Source organism: Octopus bimaculoides, chromosome 1 (assembly GCF_046866305.1).
Source record: "Octopus bimaculoides isolate indiv1 chromosome 1, ASM4686630v1, whole genome shotgun sequence".
Classification (NCBI taxonomy): Eukaryota; Metazoa; Mollusca; class Cephalopoda; order Octopoda; family Octopodidae; genus Octopus; species Octopus bimaculoides.
Window position 1 is genome coordinate 108843921 of NC_142928.1, and position 18008 is coordinate 108861928.

At 34.1% G+C, this 18008-nt stretch overlaps 1 protein-coding gene across 1 annotated transcript in view; it reads left to right on the forward strand.

Moving 5' to 3' along the window:
• Positions 1–17482, forward strand: part of LOC106883739 (N-acetylglucosamine transporter UNC93A) — a 50912-nt gene extending 33430 nt beyond the window's left edge. The window contains exons 3-5 of the mRNA XM_014934854.3: positions 1940–2075; positions 13093–13224; positions 16991–17482. Of these exons, the coding sequence (XP_014790340.1) occupies positions 1940–2075; positions 13093–13224; positions 16991–17217 (495 nt within the window). The 3' untranslated portion in view covers positions 17218–17482. The remainder of the gene's footprint in view (positions 1–1939; positions 2076–13092; positions 13225–16990) is intronic.
• Positions 17483–18008: the final 526 nt, after the last annotated feature.

Sequence of the window (18008 nt, forward strand, 5' to 3'; positions counted from 1 at the left end):
TATCTATGTCACTTAGAGTGATGGTGACTAGGAAAACAACAAATAGGTTTGCAACAAATACAGCATTGGTTAAAGTGAACTGTTGGGTCATTTTACAGAGTTCCAGATTAGATTCTCTTTTACTTGTTTCAGTCATTTGACTGTGGCCATGCTGGAGCACCGCCTTTAGTCGAGCAAATCGACCCCTGGACTTAGTCTTTGTAAGCCTAGTACTTATTCTATTGGTCTCTTTTGCCGAACCGCTAAGTTACGGGGACGTAAACACACCAGCATCAGTTGTCAAGCGATGTTGGGGGGACAAATACAGACACACAAACACACACATATATATATACATATACATATATACAACAGGCTTCTTTCATTTTCTGTCTACCAAATCCACTCACAAGGCATTGGTCAGCCCGAGGCTATAGTAGAAGACACATGCCCAAGGTGCCACGCAGTGGGACTGAACCCAGAACCATGTGGTTGGTAAGCAAGCTACTTAACACACAACCATTTCTGTGCATGTACAATGAATTAATTTTAAAGAGGATTACAATTATTAATTGAATCTCAACTTGATCAAACCTATATTTTCTTCACTCTATGGTAATTAAGTATCTGGAACATTTTGGAATTAGTAATCAATACTAAACCATAATTAGATTTTGTGAATCATCAAATTTTCACCTGCTTTCTTTGGTGTGGCTTGTCTTTATTCAGCTAGAACTGACCAGGGATATTCAGTACTACTACTACTCCAAGTTAAACTAATTAAAGTGCTAATGCTTAAGATAAATTGCAGTAATGACACATTATTATTAATAGTTGATGGCAAATCTAAAGTAAATCATTATTCATGACTTAGGTATCTAGAAATGTATTCGTTATGATTAATTGCTTGAATTGTAACATAAATAGATTGTAATGACAAATGTGAGGGTATCAGAAAATCAAGAAATAAGGTTTTGACAAATGCAAAAGTATTGATTAGAATAGAATATTAGTTCATGATAAAGTAGGAAATGATCAAGGAAAGAATATGATGGCTAATGTTGTAGAGACATTCAATTAAGAAGAAATAATGTAATAATATAAATTGTGAGTCTTTTGTTTAATTCTTCTGAGTATAATTATTTATGAAAAAAATACCATTTAAATTTAATTAGAAAATTTGATTTAATTATAATAAAAATATTACAGACCAAAAAGTGAGCCTCTGTATGCCCACTCAATCTACTAGGAATAGCAGTCAAATTTCCTTCAAATCATACACTTGACAAGGAAGGACACATTAAGTCATTTCTTCCCTGATACACAAATAGATGGAATTGTCATGGCTTAAACACACTTATTCATATGCCTGCTTAGTCAGGTTTCATAAACAAGAACAATTTAAAAAAATTATTGCAAAATGTATTTCTAGTAATATTTTTGTTTGTTTAATAGTCTTATGTTTCACTTCCATGCAAATACAGGTTGGATTAGTTTGCAAATTGTTTTGCATGGGTGAATTTGATGTTTTCACAACTGCATAACTTCCTTAACTCTTTAACATTCAGATTACTCTATCAAATTTTAAGCTTATTTATATACATTATTTTGATTAATTATGGATCATCCTGTAGCTTTAAGATTTTGATAATGTGATTATTTATTATAAGAATGGCATTGTAGGGAAGGTGTGAGAGGTCAGACCTGGCTGGTTTGAACATAAAGACAGGCAGAATATTTGGACTGGAAATGGCCATTTTAAATGCCAAGAGGTTAAGGGATCATAATTTACTTTAGAAAGTGAAGTAATAAGTATGTCTTGCATTATGACTCAACACAGTACCATGATTTTCAATTTACAATCTTTAAATTAGTGGTCGTACAGTATTTGATGAGTATTTAAAATGAGTACTTAGTTGTTGAGATATAAGAGATTTTAATGAACCTTTTTGATTTTCAGATAACCAGCATATGTAGTCTAGGAGTTCCTTATTTAGGATTCTTGATGGTGACATTTGGACTGGGCAGTTTTTTTGCAGACACAATCAGTAGCCGAATTCAAAAAGTTGGAGGTCGAATATTAACTGGAATTGCTGGTAAGCATTTTGTCTTAAATTATTACCAAATGTGAAATTATTTTCATCTTACTATAATGGGCATTATGTCCGTTTCACCGTCTCTTTGTCTGTTCCCTCTTCACGGCCAGTTAACTGGACCAATGGTTACTATATTTTTCGGGATTACAAAGACAGTCATCAGGAGGGTTTTTAGCATTAAAAAATCAGAAAGTATGATCATATAATGGATATTGATTTTTGAATTGATAAGCCACCATTACATTGTTATTAAAAATTCACCAACCACGAGTAAGTCTGGATTTTCATCATATAGTTTGTGGCCCCATCGTAGATATGAAGTGGATGGTGAGGATAGTTAATAGCAAAAACAAAATGGAAAAAGTGTGTGTTAGTATATAGTGTATGTGATCATTTAGTGGTTATTGAAGCGTGTCAGTCTCAAGCAGGATTTGAAACGGCTAATCAAAGCGGCTGTTGTTTACATCCCAGTTTTGTCAATCAAAATAACCCATGGTACCAGAACATCCAGATATTATTCGCATAGAACAATGAGAGGAAAGTCTTAGTTTGATTCTTTGCAACCCTAAAGATTCTGCTTGCACATTCATAGCAAACAAGACACAGGGCCAGACTTTAGATCGTGTTGGTGTATTTTTACCCACTCCGATGTTTACACATGGCCAGTTATACATCGCTATGAGTAGAGCAATGGACACCAGTAATTTGAAAATTAGTGTCGACCAAACAGAAAATATCGTCTGCAAAGAAGTTTTGTAATCATATTGATATTATCGAAAGGAATATGATTCATAATTTAAATAAGAAATTTTGTGAACTTTGAATGTACAAGAGTATATAAACAAGCATAAAATAGTGTAAACAACTAAAATAAAATTATATCTAAATAACATGTTTTTCTTAATTCTTTTTATGTAGTGGTCGAAAGAAGCTCTGGCTTTTGGTAGGAGTGGTCCACATAACCATTCATGATTCAGAGGCTGGGAGCCTATTTCAGTTTGGGAGTGAATTGTCATCACATGTCACTTAGTTGCAAACACATCATATAGCTGCAATAGAATGCTGTATCACCAACAATAATGTGATTTCTCTAGAGCAGGGGTTTTCAAACTTCTTAACTTGCGGACCCCTTTATATTTCAGGCTTTACCTTAGGGACCCCCTTATAAACGCTTATGAAATTTATACATAAATATTTGCTTAAAATAACATATATTTTTACATTTATTTATTTAATAGTATTTAACAAATAGGTTTATTGTCAATTAAAAGATTTCGATTAAAAAACATATATAAAATCAAATTGCCCATAAAAAGTATTTGCTGTCCGTGGACCCCCTGTCTTGTCCTTGTGGACCCCCTGTGGTCCGCGGACCACAGTTTGAAAACCCCTGCTCTAGAGGACAGCTGTGTGAAGAAGTGTCACACCCTAAAACTGGAAGGAACCTGTGGAAGAGGTAGATCCAGGAAGATATGGAGTGAGGTGGTGAAGCATGACCTTCGAACATTTGGCCTCACAGAGACAACAACAAGTGACTGAGACCTTTGGAGATATGCTGTGATTGTGAAGACCCAGCAAGTCAAATGAGATGCCAGTGTCGCATAACCGGCCCATTTAAAAGCACCCTTCAATCATCAGGCAATATGCTGTGCTTGAGAAGACCTGTTGAGTCAAGCAAAATTGTAGTTGTGGCTGATGCTGGTGGCACATAAAAAGCACCATTCAAGTGTGGTTGATGTCAGTGCTACCTATCTGGCTCCCATGTCAGTGGCACATAAAAAGCACCATTTGATTCTTAGATTTAAGGCCTTCCACATTGTCTTATGCATGTCACAGTGAAAGGTATAAGACAGAAAGCTTTTATCAGTTAGACCAACCTGCCGCTATTCTCTTCATTCTTGTCCAGCAGGTTTTGTGCGTTTAAAAAGTACCCACTACACTCTCAGAATGGTTGGCGTTAGGAAGGGCATCCAGCTGTAGAAACCTTGCCAGATCAGATTGGAGCCTGGTGCAGCCACCTGGCTTGTCAGTCCTCAGTCAAACCGTCCAACCCATGCCAGCATGAAAAGCGGACGTTAAATGATGATGATGATGATGATCATCATCATCATCATCCAGTAACCTATCAAGTTCATTTACACATTTCTCAATACATACTTCTGCTATAACTTCCCTCCCTCGTTTTATGCTACCATCTCTGATGTATTGAGAAATGTGTAAATGGACTTGATAGGTTACTGGGTGATCATCATCATCATTACCGTTTAATGTCTGCTATTCATGCTAGCATGGGCTGGATGGTTTGACTGAGGACTGCGCTTGATTTAAATTACTATTAAAACAACAGTTTATACTATATTGCTATTATGATAAATATTTTTTCAGTGTTGCAAATGGAACAGCCCTACAAATTTTCTCCATTAATTATTCTGTGAGCTTTGTCTCTCTGATAAATACTTACACCAACAAATATTCTAATTTATATATGTGTGCCAAACTACACATTTGTGTATGTGCTTATATGTGCGTATGTGTTTGTACAAGCGACTGTACATGCACCAGTCTACCTCTCTACTATATCTACTAACAGTTATATCTACTAACGGTTATATTTAATACTTCTTTATGTTGTATTATGTGTGTTTCTTTTTGTATCTGATATTTGTTATGGGTCTTCGATAAGAATGAAGCTGTATCCCTTAATTTGCCATTTCTATATATGAAGACCAAGAAAAAACCTTGCGAAACAGAGTTTATTTTAATGAGATACCTCTTGAAATCACTTGAGGAAACACATCTACTCCAAGGGATACACCTAAACCCAGTATCCCAGCCATGAGAAATTGATGTTAGATGGGTTGAAACAATTGTAGTAATCAATAAAGATATATATATATTCATATGTATGTGTATATATATATATATATATATATATATATATATATATATATATATATATATATATATAATTTGTTTATCCATCATTGTTGACCTTGACCAAGGACATCAAATGATAGAAGAAGATGGGGCATGGTGTGTTTGGCTCAGAAAGTACTGCTGCAGGTTGGACACTGGTGGTCTGTTGGGACTGAAGGCAAAGAGTTGGCTCTGAACTTGCATAGTATGCATTTTCTTTGTACCCCTGCAAACCTACTTGTAGAAGGTGCATCTTCACCAGACAGGGTGGTCTTGTGTTTGCATTTCCCAGGTGTCAGGGTTGATCTCAAAGCTCTTCAGTGAAGCTTTGAATGTGTCCTTGAAGCACTTAGTCTGTCCACCTTGTATGTGCTTGCCTTAAAACAGTCTCTTGGGGAGTCTTGTGTTGGGCATTTGAACAAGGTGGCCTACCCACCTGACATGTGTTCCCCTCAGTAGTGTGTGAAAACTTGGTAGGTCAGCTTATACATGATGTCATACTCAGTGACTGGTGTAGCAGTATCATAGTGTTACAAGAGCAAAGGAGATGCTAAGAGAGAAGTAAATACAAGGGTATCAAATTGCTGGACAAGGTCATAAAAGTTACAGAAAGTGTTATAGTTCAATTGTTCAGGGAGAGATTTAGCATGGATGAAATGCAGTTTGGTTTTGTGCCAGAAAGAAATATTACTGATGTTCTCTATTGGTGAACATCAGACAACTGCAGAAGTATTTAGCTAAAACTAAGTTGTTGCACATATCATTTGTTGACCTGAAGATAGACTTTAATGTGGATCTTCATTCTGTGGTACTAGATGTTGCTAAGGAAGCTAAGAGTAGACAAATGATTTATAAGATCAATACAAACCATGTTCATAGGTGAGACATAGTAACAATTACATCAATGAACTCATGTCTAGGTAGAGGTCCACCAAGACTCAGTTTTCAGTTGCCTTCTATTCATCAGAGTACTTCAGGCTATAACAGCAGAGTTTGAGATTGAATACCCATAGAAAATTTTATGTGCTGATGGCTTCATTCTTATAACTGAATCTATAGCAGAATTAGAAAAGACTTTTCAAGTGTGGAAGTAAAACTTAGATTCAAAGGGTCCCAAAGATAACTTAGCAATGACTAAAATTTTCGTGAGTAGGAAAACAGACAGACTCAACATCCATTATAGAAAATGGCTTGGCTTGACATGTATAAAAGATGTAAGTAGAAATTCCAGATGTTCCCAATGCAAACAATGAACACACAAGAGTTGAATTAGAATCACAGGCAGGTTAACAGAGAACATAGACTTGGTATGTGATAGTTGCAGAGGAGCAATAAACACTAAGAGCAAATGGGAAATACATTTTTGCAAATGCTCTGGAGGGTTGCTAGAAGTAGTAGATTGCTCCTTTTACATAGTTGAGCTAATTAACAGTGGAGGTGGATATTCTGAATGTAAAGTAGCTTGGGTAAGAGAAGGTTAGAGAAAGTTCAGAGAACTGATGTTTTGTTGGTAACAAAAGATTTCTCTCTATGAGCAAAAGGGCAGACTGTATGATTCTTGTATGCAAACTGCAATGCTACATAGTAGTGAGACAGGTTTTAAATGCTGAGAACTCTCAAAGACTAGAAAGATGTGAAATAAGTATGTGCTTCTGGATATGCAATGTCCAGTGGACATGAACTATGGAGCACAAATGTATTGAGAAGACAACTAGGTATAGGTGAAATCAGATGTTGTGTGTAACTGAGAAGGCTGATATGCTACATATAAATGAAGACGACTGTATAAAGAAGTACTAATCAATTACAGCAGGTGAAACCCATGAAAGAGGGAAACCCAGGGAGATATGGAATGAAGTTGAGAAGGCTGATCTCAGGATGTTGAGCCTGATGGAGGAGATGACAAACAACTGAGTTGATTGGCAAAGCATGGCGTTTGGGAATACCTGCCCATCATGGTGAAACTGACATTCTGAAAGCATAATGTATTTGCACTCACAGCTGAGCCTTTCACCCAATTTGTCCCTGTTAAGCCTTCCCTCCTTCTCATCTAGCATTCATCCCTCCATCATTCTTCTAACTATTGTATTATTGTGTCTGCAGTAATAATTAAATTAAAGTAGGACTACACATTTCATAATCTTTTTCTGTGCTACCAGTTATCTCTTCTCCTTCCCAGAATCACTTCCTTTTGACAACCATCCATCTTCATCATCATCATCACCATCATCATCATCACCATCATCATCATCATCATCATCATCATCATCATTTAATGTCTGTTTTCCATGTTGGCATGGGTTGGACAGTTTGACAGGATCTGACAAGGTTGAGAGTTGCAACAGGTCTGATTGTCTGTTTTGGTATGGTTTCTAGCGTTGGCTTCTTCCTAACACCAACCACTTTATAGAGTGTACTGGGTACTTTTTATGTGGAACCAGTACCAGTGCTCTTTACGTGGCACCATCACTAGTGCTTTTTATGTGGCACCATCACAAGTGCTTTTTATATGCCAGTGCTTTTTACATGGCATCAGCACTGACAGAGTCACCAAGACAAAAACTCCTTGACTGGAAGGGAAAATAGTATTGAGGGGTGTAGCTTTGTGCCAGTTAAGATCAGCCTTAAATATTGTCCCTCCCCACTTATATTTACATTGATTACCCATTCTATGCTATTTATCTATCCTTCTGCCCTGAACCACTTCCTTTTGACAGGAAAGGTATCAGGCCATAGAAAATTTGTCTCAACAAATTGTATTTGATCCATGCAAGCATGGTAAAGCAGGTGTTAGCCTTGTGAGTGGATTTGGTAGATGGAAACTGAAAGAAGCTTGTCGTATGTGTGTGTGCGTGTGTGTGTGTGTCTTTGTGTTTATGTTTGTTCCTCACCACCACTTGACAACCGATGCTGGTGTGTTTATATCCCTATAACTAAGCAGTTTGGCAAAAGTGAACAATAGAATAAGTATCAAGCTTTAAAAAAATAAGTGAAAGATAAGATAAAAGCTATATGGTGTGTGTGGTGGGGGGAGTGAGTATGTGTGTGTACCTTTTAGCATAAAAGTAATTGTAACAATTTTCTTTTGTTATTTTGTCTTGCTTATGAAGTAAAGCAAATCCAATAACATGTCTCTCCTATTTCTATTTTACAATAATGCTCAAAGCAATACATAAATAAAATGGTTCTATTTCACTTCCAGCACATCTTTATACAAATTTCATTTTGCATTGCCTTTTATGTATCAAAATTGAATCTTGAAATTACTTCTTTGATATTTTAAAAAATCTGTGGAGTAATTTTTATTGAATTTTATGCTCTTTTTTCTTTTCTAAATTCTTTAGAATTTAAGATTAAAAAGAACAGAAAACAAAAGGAAAAACATTTATGAGTGTTTGTATATGGTTGAATGACAGCCATAGGATGTATTAGGTAGTTTAACTAGAGAAAGGGCCAAATATTGATTTTGACTAACTTTGGTTTGCTAAAAGCAAAACAAAAGCTAAATAATGAAAGATAAAACAAAAATTGCTATTTCCGAGTTGGATATATAACTTCTTTTCTAAAATCTGTAAAGGAAAACTATAAAACTATTTGGAAAATGCCCAATGAATATTGGATTGAATTCAAACCATAGATACAAAATTCGATGACCTCATTTAGAATTGGACATATGCCTCTTGGAGAACAGACTGCCAAATCCTGAATTTTTCAACATATTATCAAGCTGTATAAATCTATTTAACTTATTGTTTTAATTTTTTTTTCAAGTAAAAACAAAATATAACAATAGAAAATAAAAATCATCTTAAGAGCTCTACAAGTATAATTACACTGGAAAAACTTTAATGGGGAAAATGCAAAGTAAGACATATCCTGTAGGGTTTTTATATACATAATATAGTGAGTTGAAAAACTTCAATTATCTTTGAAATTAGTAGACAAAAACTCTCTGTAGGGGCATTTAACATTTGAAAACAACAATCACAGGAGATAATGCCAATGATATCAGCAAAATTTTGGGGAAATAACGACAATGCAAACAGGAGTAAACCATGTCTTTAAAAGAAGTGGTGAAAGCAATGGGTCTGTTCCAATTTTATTAAATATCCCCAGTGAAGCATCTTCTATTCTGCTGACACTTCTTGAGGCACTTTTTGCCTCCAAATCTCAAGGACAAACTCAGTTAATTGTTTTTCAACTCACTGTGATACATAAGTGAAACCCAGCATATGTATTTATGGTTTATTAGAATAATTCTTTGAGGTATTTTCCTCACCCTTTGTTATTGATATTCATAATTAACACTACTACAATCTTTGTTTTTATTTATAATTATCATCTCTAAGTCTTACTAACTATATATCTTCATTATAAAGAAATTGACAATTAATTCTAGTGAATTAATAATCAATTTGTAGACTTTACTTCAAACATGGCCTGAACGGTTCTCACAAGTTCCATTTGTATTTTAGTCTAATTAAAATATTAACTATACATCATCATCATCATTATCCTCATCATCATCATCATTATCCTCATCATCATCAAAAGTCAATGTCCATTTTCCATGATGGCATGAGTTGGACAGCTTGACAGGAGCTGGCAAGGTCAGGGTCTGCAACAGGTTCCATTGTTTATTTTGGCTTGGTTTCTACAGCTGGTTGCCTTTCTTAATGCTAACCACTCCACAGGTGCTTTTTACGTGGCATCATCACCAGTGCTGCTTAAGTGGCACCTTCACCAGTGATTTTTAAATGGCACCACTGTCAGTGCTTAGACAGAAAAGCAGTTCAGTATGATTGGATGCCCTTCTTATTCTCAGTCAGTTCCTCATGAAGTGGATAATAGTTTTTCTTTTGAAGTAAACTTTTTTAGAGAAACAAAGGATGGCACCTTTTTTGAGTTGTAACTCTTCAGTTTGTGGCTGGACATAGGGTTATTTCTCCTGCCTTGTAAAAACATTTCTTCCTATGAAAACATCAACATAAGATAAAACAAACCCATATATCTTGGGTAAGGGAGACTTTTTGCTTCAGTGATTGATAATGTCCCCTGGTCAAAGCACCTCTTAGAGTAACTAGAGAACCAAAGTAACCTCTGATTTCAACAAAGATCTCCAGAATTCACATTGGGAATGTATAACCCATGCACTAGGTCCAAATCACATGAAAACAAGAGTCAAGATTAAAATGAAGAAAGAAAGAACTGGAGGCTGTTAGAAAGCTGGGCAACCTGTGAGGTTGCACAGGACAAAGAGGAGGAGGAGAAGGAGGAGGAGAAGGGGGAAGAGGAGGAGGAGATGGGTAGGAGGAGGAGATGGGTAGGAGGAGGAGATGGGTAGGAGGAGGAGAAGGAAGAATTGTTTGAGCCAAATACAATTATGTATTTTACCTTTGAATATTATTGAATACCTGTCAGTTAATGAATTACTTCATCTTTTCATGAACCAAAATAGGGTGCAATGCTGGTGATTAACTCGATTTTCAAGAAGCATTTTAGTCTCTTCATTTTAAACAGAGGAGACAAAATGCCTTCTCTTGATAAAACATTCATCTTCTTTCTGGAAAAGTGTGATATGCACCGACACGACTTTTACAATTTGCAATTGATTAATGCTCACCTCATTAAATATGACAGCCTACACACAATTATATGTACTCCATGCAGAAGGCAACCTTGGGAAATTTTCCAATGATAAAATATAAGCCATAGGCGCAGGAGTGGCTGTGTGGTGAGTTGCTTGTTATAGGCGCAGGAGGGGCAGTGTAGTGAGTAGCTTGCTTACCAACCACATGGTTCTGGGTTCAGTCCCACAGTGTGGTACCTTGGGCAAGTGTCTTTTACTATAGCCTTGGGCTGACCAAAGCCTTGTGAGTGGTTTTGGTAGACGGAAACTGAAAGAAGCCCGTCGTATATATATATATATATATATATATATTTGTGTTTGTGTTTGCCCCCCCCCCCCCCCATCGCTTGACAACCGATGTTGGTGTGTTTACATCCCCGTAACTTAGCAGTTCGGCAAAAGAGGCCAATAGAATAAGTACTAGGCTTACAAAGAATAAGTTCTGGGGTCAATTTGTTCGACTAAAGACAGTGCTCCAGCATGGCTGCAGTCAAATGACTGAAACAAGTAAAAGAATAAAAGAATGTAGAATGTAGTATCTTTTCAAAAGACAAACATCTAAAACATATCAACCTACACCCCATATATCTGTAGGTTGACATCATGTTTACTGTGGGATATTTTATTGGTCTTGTATGGTATCTTATTTGTTCATTGCTTGATGCAGTGTCCAAACTGATGAATCATTGTAATCTATATTAAGTTCAGTATCATTAGGGAATACTCTTTGAGAAATTTGCAAAGAAGGAAGAATGACTGAATAATAATGTTCTACTTTTAGATGTCAGATTTGTTTATTATTGATAAATGATTCTGTATGCTGAATAGGTGCATATCTCTTTATATAATTAAATCACCATCTACGCCATCACCCTTATCATCATCTATTCTACTTCTGTCATTATCATCTGCTCTATTCTCATAGATTCTCAGTCTTCTCCTTCCTCTCTCACTCCTACCTACCTCCTTCAGTAATGACCTCTAGCTGTAAATGTATTGGTATTCCTGATTGAAAAGATGAATACTGTTACATGGTTGTTGAGTGTACAACAGGCATTTTGTAGTTATGTATATGTTCTGTAAATGTCAGCTTAATACAAGGAATCTATGTTTATACTGATAAACGTTAATGTATCATATTTGCCTATAAAGTGTGAATTCTAAATAGATTGGCATTTTAAAAATTAATTGAATGTAACTTTCCTATTGTTCTATGGAAACCATTGAGACTTCTCCAATGGAAAGCTTTTTCGATATTATAGATTTAAAAAAAAAAATACCAATTTTTCCTCTCTCTTTGAACCATAACTAATTAAAGGAAGGTCTTGAATGTAATTAACAAATATTTTTGCCAGAAATATCGCTCAAGCAAATTCAAATATTCCGTCTTTGAAGACATGACTATTCTAATACAATGTTTTTGGCAGGAGATTTGATCTGAAATTCAGTGTTGAAACAGAAAGTGTTGTATTTTGTTAGACATCATCTGGTCAAGCTTACTTGACTTTGTCTGACTCAGCCATGATCTCACATAGCTTTCAGCAGATGGTAAAATGGTGAGTTTTTAGTTCAAATGACTGGTAATTGCACACTGGAAGTTCCAGTTATGGATGTTCATTTGTATTTTTCATATGTAGTTGATTGTGACTCTGCAACTCATTTTTTGGATGCTGGGCCCATGACCAGTACCTTGATTTTACTCTTAATGGAAAATGTAAGATAAAAACATGATTTTAGAGTGAGTCATTCCAACCTTTCATTGACTACTATCATTCATGGTAACAAGGTCCTATAGACATTAGCACCAATTCAGGAACTTAATGATCCTGACCATCAATCTCACAAAAATGTCTCTGCTTAACATTGTGTGATTGTCATTGTTGGTTAGTAAATGACTCTTTCACCAAACTAAAACTGCACATCCATCATGCTGCTTCTCAGGATTATAACTGTAGTGCTAGGCCAATGGCTGTCAGGTGCTATGACTTGCACAAATTTGGTCCAGAATTGCTTATTTTTGAAGTCTGTGTGGATAACTTTTATCATCTAGAGCCTATTTAATGACATAAAAATGACTAAAACTATCTTTTCATAGTGAGAATGACTTTTATTTTTCTGGATTAACCATTAACTAAAAATTAGTTTAGGGGTGAAAATCATATGCTATTGGTGTTGTTATGGTTTGGCCCCAGAACTGTTTGAGCCAACCTATGATCAAAAGTATTTCAGTTGTGAACAACAGCTTTGTACGCACAATGAAATTACAATTATATTATGAAATTGTACTTCCTTTATTTTTTAAGACAGTAGAATGTAATTTGCATGAGATTTGGCTGCTGTGTCTTGCAGGTCAGACAATCATGTAGAGGCTCCCTTGTTAGCTTGTCTGTGCATAATTGGAATGGAAGGCATATCATTCTCAGTTTCTTTTCCACTTTAGATTTTTATTTGTTTTGTATTTTTGCTTTGTAGGTTTTATGGTTTCTGGAGGACTTCTCTCCCTAACATTGTTGTGGAGACCAGATGAAGCTGGATCAACACTTGTATTTGCTTTTATAGGAGGTTGGGGAATTGTTGATGGCATCTGGCAGTCTCAGATTACAGGTGAGCAATAAAGGACTCTTTAATTATTTTCCACCACATGTACTTAAAACATGATTATTTTTAAATGTTTTCAACTCAATAATGTAAAGAGGAAATATTTGGGGCTGTTTCAACATGTGATTTCACATCAAGAATCTTGCAAAACAAATGCAAAAGTGTAAATAGGAAACCTTTTATTGGAAAACTTTAAGAGGAAGTAGACTAATGCTTTAATGCTTTTAATTAATTCTCTCTATTAATTTTGGATATTCATGTAGAAAGTCATATTAAGTGGTTAAATAGGTCAAACAATGACCTTTAATACATCATATTCAAAATGTTTTATTTGAAGTTCATGAATTCTGCTATAGAGTTAAAATAGGTATTAATGTAATGTACTACCTCCTTCATATTCCTGATATTATGCATCTCTTGTTTTGATTATGAAGGCAAAGGCATCTCCTAACCTTGAACGTTCAGAGAGAAAAGCAGAATATGTTCAAGTCTTTCCCTAATATTTATTGCTGTAGTAGTGACAAATATTAAAATTAATACACAGTAGTGCAGGAGGCTGAAACTTTATCAACTTGCTCATTCTAATAATCCTTCACCAATATATGATAAATTAATGAAATACTGATCCTTCATTTATGAATAAATCTTAATTGAAAGTTAGTTTGTATTAGTGTTTTAGGAAAGATCATAATAGATAACAATAAAATAACAGTAAAAAGAAGAAAAGTTACAAACATACTCACAAAATTACAAAGATTTTATTTGAAATTTAAAAGTCACTCCACTGATTGTGAATTAAAATATCATCTAGATAAAATATTTACATAAAACATCATATTCTCTGGAGGCAACATTTGTAACAAACATAATCCCAGACAAGAATTTGGTTAAAAGATTTGAAATGATGTCACTTTTAATATCTCTTTTAAGCTTAACAAAAGCAAACTTTGTATTTATCAAGACAAAGCGAAACTTAGTATTCATTAATTCTAAAAGCATACTTTAGTATTTATCAATTCTAAAATCACAATAGGAAGGGCTAACATTTTTGAAAGTGTAACAAAAATGTTAGTTCTCTTTGTAGTGTAAAGTTAATATGGAAATTTGTAGAGCATGTTGAGTTTACAATAAGAATTTTAGTAAAGACCTAAATTTAACTATTATTTCAATCATTCTTTCTAATTTTGCACAAAGCCAACAGTTTTGAGGGGAGGGAACAAATCAGTTATATTGACCTTCTGTACTTTACTGGTGCTTTATTTCATCAATCCCAAAAGGAGGAAAGGCAATGTTGACCTTGATGGAAATTAGCTCATAAAACAGCCAGAACAAATGCTGCTAAGCATTTTTCAGATGCACTAATGTTTCTGCCTGCTTGTTACCCTAAGTGTTATTTCAATGACAATCAATAGAAGAGATTAAGTCGGTAAAAATTCCCATGTAAAAACACAACGTATTGTTTGTTTAACCCCAGGTCAGACATTCCAGCTATAACCATCTACTCTTCTTTCACAGATATAATATACCCTAGGATACATTATCCAATGTGTTCTGACAGTAGGATATGGTTTGATGAACATTTTTCTGTTGTTTGTAGCAGGTGACTATGTATAATAAATATAGATATGATATGATTTCTGCAGTGTATAACAATCTTTACATTGTCTTCATATATTATAACACTGGTTACTATTGCCCTGTAAACCCCAACTATTTTCAACCTTAGTATTTCCCAAATAGCAGATCTGTAATGAGGTTTGAATTATTCAGACTTGGTTTAAATTTCATTGATTTACTGATCACTTTATTATATGCTATTGAAAAGGATAGTTATACTAAAGGATTACAATACAATAAAAAATTAATGCTCTTAAATCAATAGTCCCAACTTATTTAGAGAAGCTAAATTCTATCTCAAAATAATTCTTGTTATATTTTCATAGTAGTTGAAAATTAATATTTTCAATATTTATGATATAATTTACCAAATAGAATTTTTTGAATAAATATATGACCAGAGTTAATTTAAGTATTTTATGTTTTAAAACATTAAATACTTTTCACTTTGATCATATTTAAAAATGATCAGACAGCTAATATTTAAAACTATTTAAATCTAATCCACCAAATAAAGCTTTATTTTAAATCCTTTTCTCCTGCATTTTTCAGATTATTTTTATTCTTGAGATTAATTATAGATACTAACATTATATGAGGTCATTTCTCTATTACATAGGATTGTTATAAATAAATGTTAAGTTATATTATTACTTTGTTAATTGGGACTTTACTACAAATAGTTTTCATTCATTTTTACATACTGATGTTGATGATTTTTCAAACCTAGGCATTAACATAAATTGTTCAAATATCTCTATAATAAGAATTCCTTCTTGATATTAAGCAACTATAAGGTGGCAAGATGGCAGAATCATTAGCATGCTGAGAAAAATGCTTAGTGACATTTCATCCGTCTTCACATTCTAAGTTCAATTCTGCTGAGGTCGATTTTGCCTTTCATCCCTTTGGGGTTGATAAAATAAGTATCAGTTGAATACTGGGAGTCAATGTAATTGATTTACTCCACCTCTAAAATTTCTGACCTTGTGCCAAAATTTTAAATCTATATTAAACAGCCATGAAGGTGGTCATGTCATTGAGCTCAGTTGGTTGAGGCACAGAATAATTCCCCTCACAATAGAGGTGTGTGTGGTTCAAATTTCACTTTTCAACTATATAGTGGTTTGGGATTTATTTCTCACTGTGCTGTTCCTTGGGCAAGTGTCTTCTGCCATTGGTTCTGATCAACCAAAGCCTTGTGAGTGAAATTTGGTAAATGGAAACTGTGCTGAAGCATATTAAAGGGGTTGTTCTTTTTGAAAAGATCAACTTAATATTTTGCCTGGTTTAACACTACTATGTGGTCCTTAAATGGAATACATTCTATTGTGAGCATTCTACCTGTGACAGGTCCCCTATATGAGAATAACTTATTCATTTTCTCCACCAGTCACAGAGGTCCTGTAAAAAATAATGAACAATGCCCATCTACCTTTAACTATGCCATTTAAAATAAAGCTGAACAAATCATAGAATAATAGTTTACTAAATGAATGTTTGACAGCTCATATTCCATCATCAATACTGCACTGTGGTTTTCAAAATGACACTTCACATTTAATGACCCTGTCTAGTCAAAGAATATATAATTTGATAAAGATTTTGTTATAATTGTCTTTAAATCCCATCACAAGATTAGCTTAAGAAAATTAGTTGGTTTACCCTAAATACATTAATAAAGACAAAGATATCTTCATTAGTGTTCCAGCTACCCAATTGGTTGCAGAACATCTATTAGAATAATTATACTTGATTCAGTATTGCAGCACACCATTACTTCAGCCAACAAATTTTTATTGACCAAATTTTTTAAAGTTTCTAAAAAAAAAAAAATTAAACATTACAATTATCATAGTAACAATGAAAAAGTGTTTTAAAATTTATTGTAATTTGTTAAAAATTAATATTTTAAAATTTATTTATTATTTATGAAAATTTTTGCAATAAATAGAATCCCTTGTGAGAAATTATGATCATTGTGAAAAAAATCTACTTAATTTGTAAATGTGGTTAGAGGACTAATATTTAAAACTAAATCTAATCCCCCCAATTAGGCTTAATTTTAAATCTTTTTATCTTGAACTTTTTCAGATTATTTCTATTCTCAAGATTAACATACTTTATAACTTTAAAAAAATTTTTCTCTTTGCAGCCTTAGTGAAGACCCAGTTCATTGAATATGGAGAAGCTGTGAAAGTTAATGCACACGTTCTTCAGGCTTTAGGATCTGCTATTGCTTTTGGTTATGCTCCATTTGTGTCATTCTCAACCAAAGCTTATGTATCGCTAGCATTTGTTGCATGGGCAATAATGGGTTACATTGTCTGGGAATCAACAACAGTGACATTCCAAATGCGTTCTATGTCATCCAGTGTTTGAGTTACATTGAGCGTTGATAGTGAACCCTAGAGACGAAAATTGTACAATTCTGATACACATGTAGCAATTATTGCTGATAATTCTAGGCTTGACTGATTGACTGCAAGTAAATAGAGAATACTGATGATAATGAGTTGATACGTGGTAAAAGATGATTAAGTGGTTTGTTTTTGGTTGTTTTTTTCTTGCCTTTAATTTTTTCCCCCATTTAACAACCCAACAAAACATTTCTTCAATCTTTTATAAAGACTGAATTTAATAGAAATGAATTTTCTTTTTTCTTTTCATTTTTGCTCTTATATAGAACTAGACTGTTTGAAAAAAGAGCAAAATCTCATGTCTTTCATAATTGTTCATGAATGCAATTATTTTAGTATTTAAATGTGCATTAGCCCTTTAGCATTCATAATAGTAACAGTGTTAAACAAGTTGATGTATCCTTATCAAAACAGGGAGATTATGAAACTAGGTAAAACACATCACCTTCATGATTCATGGAGGAGGATAGATATGACTAGTTTGAATGCTACTTGGTTAATTGCAGATATAATTGATGGTTTACTATTTAAATGGGTACATCTCATAACTCTTAGAAGACAGAGTATGATAGTCCTAGCATTGCTGTAAAACGTGGACATAGCACAGTTCTATGAGGTTATATAAGAAGATTTACCATCATATATCAGCACAGCACTGTGAATACCATTTATTGTTTTCTTGTCAAACAAGCAAATATCAAAACTGTCAACTATGAATATAATTCATGGCTTACTGCTAAATATATTTATATG